Raw genomic sequence first — 16815 nt, 5'->3', positions numbered from 1 at the left:
TCCACAAAGCCCATGTGCTGCAGGCTGCTTTCCCCTGCAGCTCTGGCCACAGGGTTTCCAGTTTCTAACTCTTTAAAGACAGAAAAAACCGGGCCCGTGTGCAGTGAGTATGGCTGGGGCTTTGCAACCTCAGCCCTTGGTACGTGGGAAGCTTCCCGACTGCCCCAGCACCGCAGACCTGGGTGAAATATCCAAGTTGGAGGTGAGCTGACGGAGTTCCGAGAGGTGTGTGTATGTGTATCTATGTGATGCGTGACTCAGGCATGCTGGTGTGTGTGGAGTGTGCACGCACACAGAAGCTGTGTTTGTGTGGTGTGAGTGTGGGGGTGCAGGCATATGGGCGGTAGGCGTCACTGTGTAGTGTGTACAGAGTGTGGCATGCATGTGATGAAGAGATGAAGGCCCTCGGGCTACGTCCCACCCCTCCTCCCCAGATCTGGACCCAGCGGGCACCCTGAAGACAGCACACACATGACTCACTCCGTTTGGCCAAAGGGCAGGAAAAAGCAATAAGACCTTTAATTTTGAAGAGGCACAGCTGGGCAAGTTCTTCATTAACACAGGCCCAAAAGAAAACAAGAGGCTACCCCTGCGAGCTGTTGCCTGGGACAGGAACCCAGAAAACCCCAGTCCTGGTGGAGGGGGTTCCAGGCAGGGCTGAAGGTCGGCCAAGAGGGACTCCCGCACTAGGAGAGGCGTGTGTGTGTGTGTGTGTGTGTGTGTGTGTCTGTGTGTCTGCATGTGTGTGGGGAGGGGGAAGGAGAAAGGCGATGGGACATGGTCATACCCACAGAACCTGTCTTTCAAGTTACTCACAGTAAACCCCCCCCCACACACAGCTGTCATGAGAGGGCCCCAAACAGCCCCTTCACAGCTGGGAGTGAGGGAGACAGCAATCCCAATTAAGGTCCCAGGCTGTCAACGGCATCAAGTTATTAATCTCCTGGTAGTAAATGTGAACCGGGACCTGCTTACACAGCCAATTGAGCATGCTCTAAATTAGTGTTTGCAGGTAATTGATTCAGCTGCCAGCCCCGTGCCAGCCAGCTACAAGCCAGTTACACCACTAACATTAAATAATACGAGCTGGTAAAACGGACTGCCTGATTGGGCCCGGAGTCAGACGCTGGGCGAGCCTGATTTGTCCAAACATTAACGTCTTATTGGTTTAACACAATTTACTACACCTCGATTTCAGAAAATGATTTTCATTTCCTTGCTGGCAGGCGTAGCACGGAGGAGGAGGAGGCGGCGCCTTCATGAACGACATCAGCTAGCTTACGCTTTTTTAACATGCCCTCAAGATTGTATAATAAATCTCTGATAATTAAAAAAGGCAGGGGGGTGGGAAGACAAGGCTTAGAATGTGGTCTCCAGCTGGCATCTCTGAGTGTGTAAAGCTGTTTGTCCTCCACCCCAGCCCCAGTCCTGCCTCAAAGGCTTCCTGCCCCGCCCCCAGCCCATTCTGTGTGGCCGGCAGGTTTGAAGGACGCCCACCATGAGTGCAGGGCACCATCAGCACACACACAAAAGAAGCTCACTTCCTTTTGTCCCCGTGAGCCCACGGCCCACGTGGCACTTGAGCTGCCCTGATCCGCTGGGGTAACAGTCCAGTCTGTGTTCGAAGGGCCACATCCCCTGGGCAGCCAACAACACTGCTTTAGAAGACTCTGATTTCCAGTTTAAGAGAATAATACTCAAGTCTGGTGGCATGCAGGATGCGTAGAAAATAGCTCAGATCCTTTTTTTCTCTCTTCCATCCATCTGTCCGTCCATCCATCCATCCATCCATCCACCCACCCACCCACCCACCCATCCATCCATCCATCCATCCATCCAAACAGCCCAGACGTGTTTCCTGATACCAGCTGTTGAACAGGGAGATGGGACATGATTCCTGACACGCTTCTAGGTTCTGCTGGGCACAGACTGTGCCACGGTGCCAGAGAGTGACCCAGGCAGTGGCAGACAGGCCTGCCTGTGAAGAGAGAGCTTGGGACTAACAGCAGTCTAGTTCATGGCTACGATGCTCGAGGGACAGGGGAACCCACCCTCTTGAAGCTAGGCAGAGACTTCTTGAGATGTGACGGTGTCCGTGAACTGCTGTCTTCTCACTGTGTTCGGGAACAGGCTTCGGGTCTCACTCCTGTTACCTCCACTTCTACCCTTTCCCGGGGCGTGCCCCACTCCCACTCGCCCCTTTATGCTGAGCTCAAGGGGACCCAAAGACCAGGTGCTCCGTGGCTGAGGTCCACAGACAGATACTATTTCCCTTTAGAACAGGGGTTCTCGCCGTTCCTAGTTCCTCCCGTGTGGTGGCCTCCAACAGCAACAAAATCATTTTATTGCTATTTCATAATTGCTATTTTGCTGCTGTTATGAAGCATAACATACATATCTGACATTCAGAATATCTGATACATGACCCACGGGGGGTCTTGGCCCGCAGGTTGAGAACCACTGCTTAGAATCTAGACGTCTGGGCCTTGTACCATGGGCCACAGGTGGGTATAGCACACATGGCACACGTGAGAAAACCGGCTGGCATCATGGCAAACCTGTCCACTTGGCACCTTCCGTACACCTGGCCAAGCTTCAGGCTGCTCTGCCCATCAGGGATCGCGTCACCAAGGAAAAGGAGGCTGCAAACTCTCGCCACCCTCGACTCCAAAAGGATTCCTGACAGCCCAGCCCAATGTGCGGCCTCTGCTTGGATCTAGGCTTAAGAAAGCCGAGTCCAAAAAGGTAAAAAAAAAGACAGTTTTACACCAAAGCAGACCAATGCAAATGATGATACTAAGAAATCACAGTCAGGGAGGGAGGGCTCGGGGGTCAAAGCACTCACTGAGCTTCCAGAGGACCCAGGGTTAGTTCCCAGCACACACATCAGGGGGAGGGACCACTTGGAACTCCAGTCCCAGGGATCCACTATCCTCCCAGGCACCTGCATACCCCTGGTGCTCATAAACTAACAGACACAGACAGACAGGCAGGCACACGCGCGTGCGCACACATACATACTCACACATACACGCACGCATGCACACACGCACGCACGCACACGGGCTAGCAGGATGGCTCAGCAGGTAAAAGCACTTGCCTCCACGCCTGACAACCCAAGTTTGATCCTGGGGCTAATCCTATGACCTCCGTAGGCAGGCTCAGGCGTGCAGTGCCCCCTCCCCCACTAAAGCAACTAACTGACTATAAGAAATCACAGTCCGTCTTTGGCAGGAGACTGAAGTTAAGCAGCCTTGCCTGATGCCCAAGCCCCTTATGCCCACACCCCCTCCCCCAACCCGTCACACCCACTGGAGGTGACTTATAAGTCCCAATACAGTGTCAATAGTAGCTACATTGCGTGGCCTACAGGACAACGACAAGAAAAGGCCTGCGCATGTTCAGTTACTGATGCAAGTTAAAAAAAAAAAAAAAGGCACCACAGTTGGCACAGGCCTGAAACCGCGTTGCGGCTGCTCAGGTAGAGGAAGCTGCTTGTATTGTTTATTTGGTGAGATGGGATAATGGCAGTTATAAAAAGGGAAGAGGCTGGCCGACTGAGGCATCTCCTGAAATATTTACACGAGAAGTGACATGATGTCTGTCTGTGCTGTTTACATACACCAGCAAACCAAAACATAGGCACAAGGCTAAGCAACAATGGATGACGGCCTTGGGGTTCATTATGCTAGCCGAACTCCGCTAGATTTCTGAAGAACAAAAACCCTCCATTATTCCAAAGCAGTCCTTGCTACAGACTCACAGCCCACGTAGCTCTGCCTGTGACGGCAGCAGAGCCAGGGTCAGAGGCTAAGGAAAGAGTGTCTCGGGGTCCCTTCCAGAGCCAACCCCCCAGAGCACAGGGCACAGCTGGCTGGCAGGCAGAGACTGTGGGGGCCCCGCGCCGAGATACGCTATTCTTGCTCCGATTCCTTGGTTATTTTTATTTGAGGCATCTGCTATGGGTCACTATGAGTCAACTCAGCTGGGAACAGGTTTCTGGGGCAGTGCCAGTCTGAGGGACTCATTGCTCCGCCTTCCTCCCCGCGCTAGCCCTGGAGCTCTCTTATCTCAGATCCTTGAGATCCTTCTCATCTCCTACCTAGGAGGAATGCAAGCAAAGACGGCGCATGTCCTTCCCCAGCGCCCTTGGTGAGACAGAGCCGCAGCTCTGATAGACAGCTGTTATGTGGCCCCTCCCGGGATGTCACAGCAGCAGAGGAAAGCCATCTTAACAATTCCGTGCCCTGCGGGGTAAGAAGAGGACTACAGACACTCCGCTCACCTTTCAGGGTTAAACTCTGAAAAAGGCTCCGCGTGCAAGCCCACAGCGAACAGATGTGTCAAGCTGGTCACTGCTAACCCCACCTAGGTGCCTCAGTACTGCTCTTTGCACTGATGCAGCAGGCAATGCCATGAGGGTTGGGAGAGCATAACAGTCCTTTTCTGTTACTATAATAAAATAACCAAGGCAGGCTATTTTATAAAGAAAAGAGGTTTGTATAGCTCATAATTTTGGAAACTAAAAATTCAAGATCAGGCTTACTGGTTTGGTCTCTTAAGAAGCCAAAGGTCTGGGTGTTGCCAGGCTGGCTCTTTTTATAGCATGCACGAGGCCTGGTAGGAAAGGGAACCCGGGATGGGTAGGGCAAGAAGCTCCTCTCTGGGCCACCCTGTGGTCACTGGCGGGAGACCCAGGACATGCGTGGTGGGGGATCCTTGGGCTCGGGCAGGAGTAAGCCCACCCCCGGGTCCCGGAGTGGAGCTGGGCAGCCCCAGGAAGTAGGTGGGCATGGCGACCTGCGAGCGGCAAGCCTAATTGGAGCCGAAGGCAGACGGGGCTCTCCAGGGCGCTTTATGAGCCACTCCACCATCCCTCAACCCCGTCGCAGAGCACAGCCGGTAGAAGGGTGGTATTTACACATAGAAACGGCAAGCTGTTTTACTAGTGGCTTTTGGAGGCGCAATAGCAGCTATTTGGTAAAGTTTCCCCTACAAATTGCAGAAACAAAGTCCAAGAGTGGAATGATGGGACACTAAAGCGGCCTGGAAAGTTATCAAGGCCCATTACCATCAAGCACTCTGCCAGGAGCCAGGGAGGTGGCCGCCGCCAGAGGGGCCATAAGCTCTGCCTGGGATCCCAAAGCTGCACATAATCCCCACTCGATCTGCACGCACTCCAGCCCCTCAGCTGGTACTTGCTTGGGGAACATAAACCGCCGGGTTTTTTCACACTGTAATCTTTACCCAGAGAGACACAGCTTACCTTTCCATCTCATATTCTTTCATTCCCACTTTTACAGCCTTCATTACCTAGAGGATGGGCATTAAGCAAAGACATTTGTATTAAGCAGATAAGTAACACGGCCTTATAAATAATGTATAACACTTTTTCAAAAGCTCCTCTTTAAACGGAAAAAAAAAAAAAAAAAAGGAAGGGTGATCTGTGCACAGTGGTGCAGAAAAGTGACAAATTGGACCTTTTAACAGCTCCAAGACCCGCAGAGTTTATTTAGATCATTGTGGAGCACTTTCGTTTGGGAGCCCACAGACACTGTGCAGATGGCTAGTAACCTAAAGACAAAAGATATGACCAAGATGTTTGGTGAATCCTGAATATTAGAAAAGGGCTTTATTTATTATTTACTTTTTCCTAACTTTCAGACATTAGCTAGGCACAAGAGATTACATGGCCTAACACTAGTCTGTGATGGTCCCTGAGCAGGCAGGCCATCCCAGGGACCTAGAGCGGCCTTTAAAGTCCTGGTTTCCTTATTCGCATGTGAAGCTGTTCTTGGGAAACAGGAGATGGGCGGACTTGGTAAAGCATACGTGCAATACCAGGACTTGGGAGGTGGAGGTGTTGGATCGTGACTTTGAGATGGCCTGGGCCACACAGTCAGCTCAAGGCCAGCCTGGGATATACAGCAAGGCCCTGTCTTTTAAAACAAAAAGAAAGAAAGAAGAAATGGCTCAGTGGTTGAAGAGTGCTTGCTGCTCATTCATGAGGACTGGAATTTGGATCCCAGCGATCACACTGGGCTCACAACTGTCTGTCAAAGGATCACGCCCTCTTCTGGCCTCCAAGAGCACTGCACTCAAATGCACACTACTTAAATTGACACACATGCAAATGTACACAGACACAAACAAGCCATAACCTCAATTTAAAAAATAAGAATGATAATGGGATGGTTTGAATAAGAACGGCTCCCACATGATCATAGATTTGAATGTTTGGTCACCAGGGAATAGCAATTTGAAAGGATTAGGACGTATGGTCTTGTTGGAGGACGGGTGCCACTTGTTACAGAAGCCCATGCTAAGCCCAGAGTCCCTCTTCCTGCCTGTGGATCTGGGTGCCGAAATCTCAACCTCTCCAGCACCATGTCTGCCTGTGTGCCATGATGACGATGGACTAAACCTCTGAACTGTAAGCCAGCCCCAACTAAAGCTTTCTTTTATAAAAGTTGTCATGGTGTCTCTTCACAGCTATAGAACGCTGAGACAGGAGGCCACGGGAGCTGGAATTACAGTTACAGGTGAAAGATGTTTCTAACACGAGCTGGGGAGTCTGGGATGTCAGGAAGGAGAGCCTTGCTTTCTTGGAAGTGGGGCTATTTGGTTGGGCCGGTCCCCGAGGACTGGGATCATGACCCTCAGGAAGGTGGGAATTGTAAGATGAAAAGAAGGAGCAGAGAGTCCTTGCCCTACACTCACGAAAAAAGAGAGGATTTTCCTGTGAAACTTCCTGCCTTTGATGTGGTCCCTGATGACCACAGCCTGGTCCCCAACTGTGAGCCTTATCTTCCTCACAGTTCTTTTGCCCTATCCAAAGCGATGCAGTCTGGGAAGGTGTAGATGTGATATGTTCCCCCACAGACTGCTGTGCTGAATAGTTGGTTCCCAGTGGGTGGTGCTGCTTGGGAGAGGCTGTGGGACCTTTGGGGGCGCGGCCTCAGTGGAGGAAATGGGGTGCTAGTGAGCTGTTTCTTGTGGGGGGCACCATGGAGTCATGCGCACTGTGGAGTGACCCATTACTCCATCACAGACTGTGAGACAGAACAAAGCCCTCCTCCCTGAAGTCAGATGACTTGTCAGATGACATCAATTAGCCAGGTCATTAATGTACGTCCCGATGGGTGCTGCTGCCCAACTCACCTCTCGGTGGGCCTCGCTGGAGATCCGATTTGTGTAGCGCAAAACTTCTAGCTCCATGTCTGTCTTGAACACTCGGCTGCAGAGAGGAGAAAAGGAAAGGGCCAAGTCAGAGATCCAGCTGGGCCTGCACCTCCCCAGGGAGACCAACCATCACTCCTGGAAGCAAGGCCAGAGAGGCCCGACACCCTCAGCAAGAGGCGGTCCTGAGCTACCTAGAAGAAAGCCTGAGTTTGGGGAAACAGAGCAGCTGCCCCTCATCCCAGCACCAGCCACAGGCATGCACCCTGACATGATGATGGCTGGCAGCTGCTGGGGGGCCCCAGCCTTGGGGGGCCATACACACCCTGTCTGCTTGAGCCCCAGCTTCCTCATCCACAGCAGGGGAACAGAATCTACATGGCAGCTGTGTTGGGCCTTACACTGAGGGGTAGGTAGATCTGGCATCTCAGGAATCTGTGCCACTGGCTGAAGGCACCTGCGGTGGTTTGAATGAAAATGGCCCCCATAGGCCCACAGGGAGAGGCACTATTAGGAGGTGTGGCCTTTCGGAGTAGTTGTGGCTTTGTGCATCACTGTGGGTGGGCTTCGAGGTCTCAGAAGCTCAAGCTCAGACCCAGAGGCTAACTCTCTGCCTGCTGCCTCTACTCGAGATGTAGAACTCTCAGCTCCTTCTCCAGCACCATGTCTGCCTGCACTCTGCCAAGCTCCCAGCCACGACGATAATGGAATAAACCTCTGAAACTGTAGGCCAGCCCCAATTAAATGTTTCCCTTTCTAAGAGTTGCCACGGTTGTGGTGTCTCTTCACAGCACTGAAACCCTAACTAAGACAGTACCCCGGGGTCCTTCAGCACACCACGTGGCTCAGGCCTTCAGCCAAGACAGGGTTGAGTGGTAGGAGACCAAGGGGATGTGGGTCCCTCTTCCCTGTGTGCAGGGAAATGTGGACACGGCTGGTCTGCAGAGAGCAGGACATTGGGGAAGGCCGAGGATAGAGGGAGCGATGAAGCATGAGCAGCAGACCCTGAGGAATCTCCGACAAACTCACTTCCGGAGGTATCTGGAGGGGCACAGCTAAGCCCTGGGGACGCATCAGCCGGGAGGAGCCTGCTTTCTAGTCCTTGACCCAGGCTTCTCCCTAACTGAGACTCACGTAAAAGGAGTAAGTTCTCCACCCGCACCCACCGGAAGTGACCACCACTAGGTCACCACTGTGACCATCACCAGGTCACAGGTTCATGGGCCTGAGAGGCACCGGGAACACTGGCCAGAGACAGGCCAGGGAGCCGCCACACCCCAGCTACAGCTCAGACACCCCACTCTTTGTCTTGCTTTCTCATCTGTGGAGATGATGGCATTGTTTGCCCTCAGTACTCACAGGTGACTGCTTCTGGGACCCCCATGATGCCCAAATCCACAACCTGCACACATCCCCCCAGACATCCTCCTGTCCTTTGAAGTGCTTCTGGATGACTTATTGTTCACAAGGAACTGACAAGGAAATAGGGTGCTACAGGTGTACCCCACCGTGGCTTAAATCTGCACTGTCTTTAGGGGCCCATCTTCTGATTGCGTGCTCCCCAGATTCGATACTGCTTTGGGAGATTCTGCGATTTTAAGCAGGGACTAAATGGAGGAAACAGGTCTCGGGGGTGAAACCTGGGGTGGACTCTCTGTCAGTTCTCTCTGCTTCTTGCCCGGCCGGGGAGGGAACAGCCCTCCTCTGTCACATGCTCCTGCAGCCATGACGCTCTGCCCAAGGGCACAGGGCCAGGCATCTGTGCATGAAATTGTGACCCAGGACAAACCCTTCTCTCTCCCCTCAGTGGGTCTGTATCTGTCACACAGATACAAAGTGACTGATGTAAGTTCAGACGCAGCCACCCCGGGACTCACCACAGAGCACAAGAACTATGTATGCAATGGATGACATGCACAAAACCGGTGCTGGGGCAGGACTGAGGGTCGGGGGATAGCAGAGCCTAGACCTGGGTATCCCCACAAACTTCCTTTAGGTAGATTTAGCATGGTGCTCAGTGCTTGGTAGATCCAAGTACTGATTTTTAGAATGTTCTGGATTTTCTTTTACTCATCGTAGCTCACTGACCCCATGGAAATCAGGGATTACTGCATATCCAAACACTGGAATTTACAGAAGGCCCACCCACAAGGCTGGACACACCTCAGAAAATAAACATAGCCTCCTTTCTTAAATTGCCTTTTGCTTATTGGTTACTTTGCCCTAACTCACCTCCTCAGGCACCACAGCACTCATTTCCCAACAGCTCAGAGAACTGGTAGCCAACCAGGCCTCTCCCGGAGTCTCAGTGACCCCTTACTTCATTTGGGGATGTTGCTGGTGGGCCCAGCTCAGGCCTGCGTCTTCACCACTGGCCTCCTCAGTACACTTCCTGATCATTTACCTCAGAGTTCAGTTTCCCAGGGAACACGGCCTGAAAAGGCATCTTCATTCCCATTTTTTCAAACTGAGACTTAGCCAAAACAATATCAAAGGCTGCATGGCTCCCCTGTCCTTACACTCCACACAAAACCAGAACTCTATACCTAATCTACTAATCAAACACCACGGGGGGAGGGGGGTGGGACGTGGTCAGCCACTCAAAAGCTCAGGAGTAAAATAGTTCTAGGCATCATACATACAAAACAGATGATAAACAGATATAACAAGATACTATTAACACTTATTTTCATTTTTATTTTTTTTAATTTTGAGGAGTAGCCTTATGGTGGCACATGCTTCTAGTCCCAGCACTCGGGAGGTAGAGGCAGGCAGATCTCTGTATGTCTGAGGCCAGCCTGTTCTACAAAGTGAGTTCCAGAACAGCCAGGGCTACACAGAGACTCCCTGTATCAAAACCATACCAAACCAAACCATACAACATGAGGATGTCTGTGTGTGGGTTTGTGAACATAAGTGGCATTGCCGATGGAGACCAGAGAGGGTGTTGAGGCCACCTGGCTAGAGTTACGGGTGGTTGGGAGCCACCATGTGGGTGCTGCGATCTCAGGTCCTCTGCACAAGTAGTATGGATTCTTAACCACTGAGCCATCTCTAAGAAGCAGCATAATTAAAAGGCAGGGTGGCCAGCAGGTCAAGGAAATAAACTGTAAAACTCAGTGCTCAAAGTATGCGGCTTTGAGAACATCCACCAGAAGAACTGGCTGGGCTCATTTCCACATAGACACTCAAGACACTTCCGAATGCTCAATGATGTGGTAAAGGAGAAACGCAGCTGCCTCTCAATAAGAGAGGAGAAGGTGGGTAAAACTCTGGATTAAACACAGGTGCACAGAGGCTACAGATGTAAGAGACACACACCCCACGCTTACAATGCCAGTAGGCCTGACTTCCAGGCCACAGGCGACGTGACTACAAAGGGGCACAGAAAATGCCACCCACATGAGTCCAGAAGCCAGAAGCTTTGCAGCACAGCGGCCACCCTTCTCAGAGGCCAGGGCTGTCACCTGGGCCTTAACTGTCCCTGCAGAGGCCAAATTTTGAAGCCCCAGTCACCAGCCTGCAGGGAAGAACCAGCCTGGGGTAGAACCTTTACTAGGTGGGCAGAGCTGGAGGAAGGCAGGTCAGAAGCCATGGACCAAGGCCTCCGAAAATGTGAGCCAAAATAAACCTTTCCTCCTTTACACGAGTATCTTGGGGATTTTGTCATAGTGGCAGAAAGCTGACCAACAATCATGGGTAAGAAAATGTGACTACATCCAGGGAAGATAGGAGGACAACTGGGGAAATTCCTGTTTATACTTCTTTTTTTAACTAAAAAAAAAGGGGGGGCTTCCTCTTTAACATTAACATTTTTACAGATTTATTTGTGTGTGTGTGCACGTGCCTTTGGATCTCCTGGAACTGGAGTCATAGGTGCTGGTAAGATGGCTGATATGGTGCCAGCCAGTCTGAGCGTTTCTATTGCTGCGACAGAACACGGTGACCAGAAGCAGCTGGGGGAAGAAGAATAGCTTGTGGTCCAGCATCCAGGGAATTCAGGGCGGGGACCTGCAGGCAGGAGACGATGCGGAGGCCATGGAGGGGGCTGCTTCCTGGCTTGCTCCCCATGCCTGCTCGGTCTGCTTGCTTACAGAACCCAGGGCCACCAGCCCAGGGATGGTACCACCCACAGTGAACTGGGTCTTCCCTCACCAATCCCTAATTAAAAAAAAAAAAGTACTGCATGCTTGACCACAGGCCACAGATTTGATGGGGGCATTTTCTCGATGGAGGCCCCCTCTTCTAACATGACTGACCAGTGTCAAGTTGACAAAAAAGTAGGCGGGACAAGCAGCTAGTACCCCTCACTGCTGGGCTCTCTCTCCAGCTCCTCATACTGGCCTGTTTTACACTGACACACAAACTGTACATATTTATGAGTAGGGAGAAGTATTTCAAGAGGTTTAATGATCCTGGCAGGATAATCAGTAAATCTATCACCTCAGGCGTACATTTTTTTGACCTTTTTATTTTATTTTGAGATAGAGTTTTACTATGTAGACTAGGCTGGCCTTGAAGTCATCATGTAGTCCAGGCTGGCCTTGAACTTGTAGAGTGCTGGGGTCACAGGTGCGTGTAACCTACAGGTGGCTATGTCTCATTTCTTTATATTAAAAACATTCAAAACTCCTCCCCAGGGGCTGTTTGCGAATATTCCGTCAATTGTTGGCAGTCGTGTCTATCCGGCTGCGTCCTTGCGTGCATTGAGCACCTCTCTCTCTCCACACACTCTTCCCACGCTCCAGCTATATTTTCTAACATTCAAAAGGGTACAAATGCTGCTTTTACCCTAACAACAGGGTTTTTACTTTTCGAAAAGGTGGACCAAGGGGGGATAAATGAAAACGCAGAGTAATTCTTCTTCTGTGCAGCTCTGGGGACGGCGCCAGGGCCTTATGGGCGCTAGGCAAAGGCTCTACTGCAGAGCCACATGCAGGCCCTAGAGGTCTGCAGCTGCTGGTTACGCAAGGGAGAAAAATCTGTTTGCCTGGCTCCTAGCAGCCTGCCCCTGCAGAGGCTGGATGGGATGTTAGGACACGGAGTGGCCACTGGGGACAGCCTGCGCTCTTCGTGGCCCACAGCCACACAGCCATGTGACGTCCGTGCAAACCCAGTTTTACGGTTTTGTTCATTTTTTTTACTTTTGTTGTTATTTTTACCGTTTACAGTTATCATCTCAGCCCAAACATGCAAGATTTACTGCTTGATAGAGCACGGAGGAAACAGTAAGAACCCTGACCACGTAAACATGATGGGAGTCGGAGGACAGCCACGTGGGGTGTGAGGAGGGCCTCCTGCTGCCCCAGCGTGGGAGGGGAAGGAAGGTGGTGTGTAGAGCAGGTCACAGAGACGGCCTTTGTGTGGCAAGTAGGCAGAGGGAACCCAGGGAAGAGCCAAAAGAGCAACAGTGCTGTGAGGGACGACAGGCCGGACGGCTGCTGGATTCTGATCTACGGCCCCTGTGCTATTCTGCACTGAGGGGCCTTTTCTCTTAATAACACTTATCAGCATATATGAATTATATAAAATAATGGGCTTTGTTCTGACATTTTTGTACTTCACTTTTTTTATAGTAGTCTAGGCAAGCCTTAAAGTCATGACTCTGGCTGACTCAGCCTCCTAGGTGATGGGATCAAAGGCATGTCTGTCATGCCTAATTTCACCTACACCTGTGTGTAATGTGCTTTGTCATGCTGCACTCCTATCCTGCACTCCTGCTAGGTCACCTCCTCTGCCCAAATAATTCCACTTCTACACACACGCGTGTGTACACACATGCATGCATGCACCCACACACACCTTACCCCACCCTTCCACATCATCCCTCACCCCCTCATACACACACACACAAATTTCCCCACCTTCCCATGTCATACTCCCAGCCCCCCCACATCCCTACACCACCACACACATAAACACTAACACACACAAACACACACACACACACACACACACACACACACACACACTTTTCATCTAAATTCTACACATGAGGGCCATGTGTGGTGTGGTATTTCCCTTTGGAACCTGGCTTATTTCCCTTAACATGATGATCTCTAGTTCCATCAGTTTTCCCGAACATGACACCATTTCGTTCTTTGTGGCTGAATCAAGCTCATTAGTGTACGAACACCGCATTTTCTTTTTCAGCTGTTGGTGGGCTGATTCCGTGTCACGGCTGTACATGTGTGTGCAGGTGTGTCTGTAGCACTCTTTGATTCCTTTTGATAAACACCAGGGGTGGTAAGGTGGATTATATGTCCTCTATGTGAGGTTTTCAGGGACCTCCATTCTGATTTTCATATTGGCTCTACAAGTTTACATTCCCACCAACGGAGACAGGCTCTAGAGTGGCAGAAAAAGCACCTGACAGGGGATTACCATCCAGAATGTTCTTTAAAAAATAAATCGATTTCAAAAGCAAAGACACTGTCGTCAGAACAAAACAACAGCCTACAGACTGGGAAAGGATCTTCACCAACCCTATATCTGAAAGAGGGATAATATCCAGAATATATAAAGAACTCAAGAAGTTAAACAGCAACAAATCAAGTAAACCAATTAAAAAGGGGAGGTACAGAGCTAAACAGAGAATTTTCAATAGAAGAATCTCAAATGGCAGAGAAACACTTAAAGAAATGCTCAACGTCCTTAGTCATCAGGGAAATGCAAATCAAAACAACCTTGAGATTTCACCTTACACCCATCAGAATGGCCAAGATCAAAAACTCAAGTGACAGTATATGCTGGAGAGGATGTGGAGAAAGGGGAACCCCCCTCCACTGCTGGTGGGAATGTAAACTTGTACAACCACTTTGGAAATCAATCAGGCACTTTCTCAGACAATTAGGAATAGTGTTACCTCAAGATCCAGCTATACCACTCCAAGGCATACATCCAAAAGATGCTCAAGTATACAACAAGGACATTTGCTTAACCATGTTAGCAGCAACTTTATTAATAATAGCCAGAATCTGGAAACAACCCAGATGTCCCTCAACTGAGGAATGGATACAGAAATTGTGGTACATTTACACAATGGAACACTACTCAGCAATTAAAAACAAGGAAATAATGAAATTTACAGGCAAATGATGGGAACTAGAAAAGATCATCCTGGGTAAGCTATCCCAGAAGCAGAAAGACACACATGGTATATACTCACTTAATAAGTGGATATTAGACATATGATATAGGATAATCACATTAAAATCTGTACACCTAAAGAATCTAAGCAAGAAGGAGGACCCTGGGTAAGATGCTCAATCCTCATTCAGAAAGGCAAATGGGATAGACATCGGAAGAGGGTGAAAACAAGAAACAAGACAGGAGCCTAACACAGAGGGTTTCTGAAAGACTCTACTCAGCAGGGTATTAAAGACTCATAGCCAAACTTTGGGCAGAGTGCAGGGAATCTTATGAAAGAAGGGAGAGATAGAAAGACCTGGAGGGGTCTGGAACTCCACAAGAACAAAACCAAAAAATCTGGGCCCAGGGGTCTTTTCTGAGACTGATGCTCCAATTGGGGACCATTCATGGAGATAACTTAGAACCCCTGCACAGATGTAGCCCATGGCAGCTCAGTGTCCAAGTGGGTTCCCTAGTAAGGAGAACAGGGGCTGTCTCTGACATGAACTCAGTGGCTGGCTCTTTGATCACTTCCCCCTAAGAGGGGAGCAGCCTTACCAGGCCACAGAGGAAAACAATGCAGACAGTTCTGATGAGATCTGATAGGCTAGGGTCAGATAAAAGGGGAAGAGGACCTCCCCTACCAGTGGACTGGGAAGGGGTGTGGGAGGAGATGAGGAGGGTAAGAATGGGAGGGGATGAGGGGACTACAGCTGGGATACAAAGTGAATAAATTGTAATACGTTAAAAAATTATTAAGAAAATAAAATCAATTTATTGGTTGGACAGACGGGCCAATCAATGAATAGGCAAATGCACAGAACAGGCAGCTCTGAAAAGGTGGCATACAAAATGGTCAATATGCACGCGAGGAAACCTCATCAGCCTTCACATCGGGCAATGCGGCGAGGTTCCGCCTCACTCCGTTGGAATGGCTATCTACCAAGAAAGCTAGCTGAGTTTTCTAACAAGATACACATGCTCTGTGATGCCATACGCTGGGCAGCTAGACATGGTTACTGTGAAAAGCGGAAGGCCTTCCACAGGCAGCAAAGCCTTCCTTTAGGTTGAGGTAGGCAGACCAACCACAGCCCAGGAGACTGACTGCACTGCTTGTCGGAGGGGCCTGGTTCCACAGCAGGGTTCTGGCGGCAGTCCCCCCAGGGGAACGGAATGCTTGGTGGTACTCCCCAGAAGGGGCGGGTCACGAGACACAGCTGGGGCTGAGAAGCAGCTCCCGCTCACAGCGGAGGTGCACATCTACCCACAGGATGACCTTGTGACCACTGCATCTCATTCCTCACTGCCACCCTCCACGGACTGCGGGCATCTCTTGGATGCAGTGATGGCCAGAGTGATGGCGGAGGTGAATCAGACATGGGAGTGCCACCTCTGGCCCTTGGCCCCTCTACGGGGCTTGTACTGCTCCAGCCAGTATATCATGCTCCCTCAGCCTGCGTCTGCCCACCCGCAGGACCCCACCTTGTTTGCTGCAGAGTGCAGGAGAAAGCACAAGACCCAGCAGTTGGCATGGACGCTGCCAGCCACTTGATCATTGCACAGGCCCCATCCCTTGGGAGAGCATTCAAGAGGCATAAACTTGACTTCTTCCTCCTCCACCACCCCCCACCCCCGCCTCCCGCAGAGTCCCCTCTCAGCAGATGAACAACTGAACAGGGGCAGGCCGCTCTGCCTCTCCTTCCACAATTCCCGGCTTTGGTATCTGGGGACACATCCTCTCATCCTTTCTCCTGCAGTTGGCTCTCTGCCCCACCTGCCACCTTCTTCACCCGCTTTGTTTTTGTTTTTTGAGGCAAGATCTTACTCTATAGTTCAAGGTGGCCTCAAATTTACCACGTAGCCCAGGCTAGCTTTGAGCTCTTGACCTCCCTGCCTTAGCAGGAGTTTGGGGCTTATGGGAATAGGCGCCACGCCAGCTACCCACATCCCCCTCTCGTTGCAGCTTTAGGGCCCCTGTAACTGGGCCTCCTTGTGGGAAGCCTGCCCTCGCCCCCTCACCTACAGCCAAGCTCCTCAAAAGCAGCTTCTTCATTCACCATAAACCTGCCCTCCTTCTCTGCCTTCTGGTTATCCTGCCCCCGAACCCTTCTGCCAACCTTCCTCTCGCCTGCTCCTGGAACCCAGGGCTCACCACTACATGCATCCTCTTGCCCTCCTGCCCCTCCGCTTTGCCTTTATACCTGCCTCTGGACGGGATCTCCTGTTGAAGTTCCCTAGGAGCGAGGCCCCAACATGCAAGAAGTCCCACTGTGTTCTGGTCTCTCAAACCCTTCTGCTGCTGAAGACATCTCCCTCCGGTCCACTGAGAGCCTACATCTAACCCAGGGCCCCAAGCTGCCCCTCACCTGCAGAACTTCTCCAGACCCTCCCTTTCTCCATCCCCACCCCTGCCTGCTCCACACTCACGTGGGGTCATGGTGAGGCAGGCCAGGTCCCTGACTTCCTCTTGCTCTCGATGAGGGCAGACACACGACCCTGACTGCT

At 51.0% G+C, this 16815-nt stretch overlaps 1 protein-coding gene across 2 annotated transcripts in view; it reads right to left on the bottom strand.

Moving 5' to 3' along the window:
• Pepd (peptidase D) overlaps window positions 1-16815 on the bottom strand; it is a 132939-nt gene that overhangs the window by 66878 nt on the left and 49246 nt on the right. For both annotated transcript variants that reach the window (XM_021641879.2, XM_021641889.2), the window contains exons 8-9: window positions 7162-7237; window positions 5267-5313 (exon numbers count right to left, since the gene is read on the bottom strand). In XM_021641879.2, the coding sequence (XP_021497554.1) occupies window positions 5267-5313; window positions 7162-7237 (123 nt within the window). The remainder of the gene's footprint in view (window positions 1-5266; window positions 5314-7161; window positions 7238-16815) is intronic.

Source organism: Meriones unguiculatus, chromosome 14 (genome assembly GCF_030254825.1).
Source record: "Meriones unguiculatus strain TT.TT164.6M chromosome 14, Bangor_MerUng_6.1, whole genome shotgun sequence".
NCBI classification, from domain to species: Eukaryota; Metazoa; Chordata; class Mammalia; order Rodentia; family Muridae; genus Meriones; species Meriones unguiculatus.
This window is presented reverse-complemented; position numbering and strand designations above follow the sequence as displayed.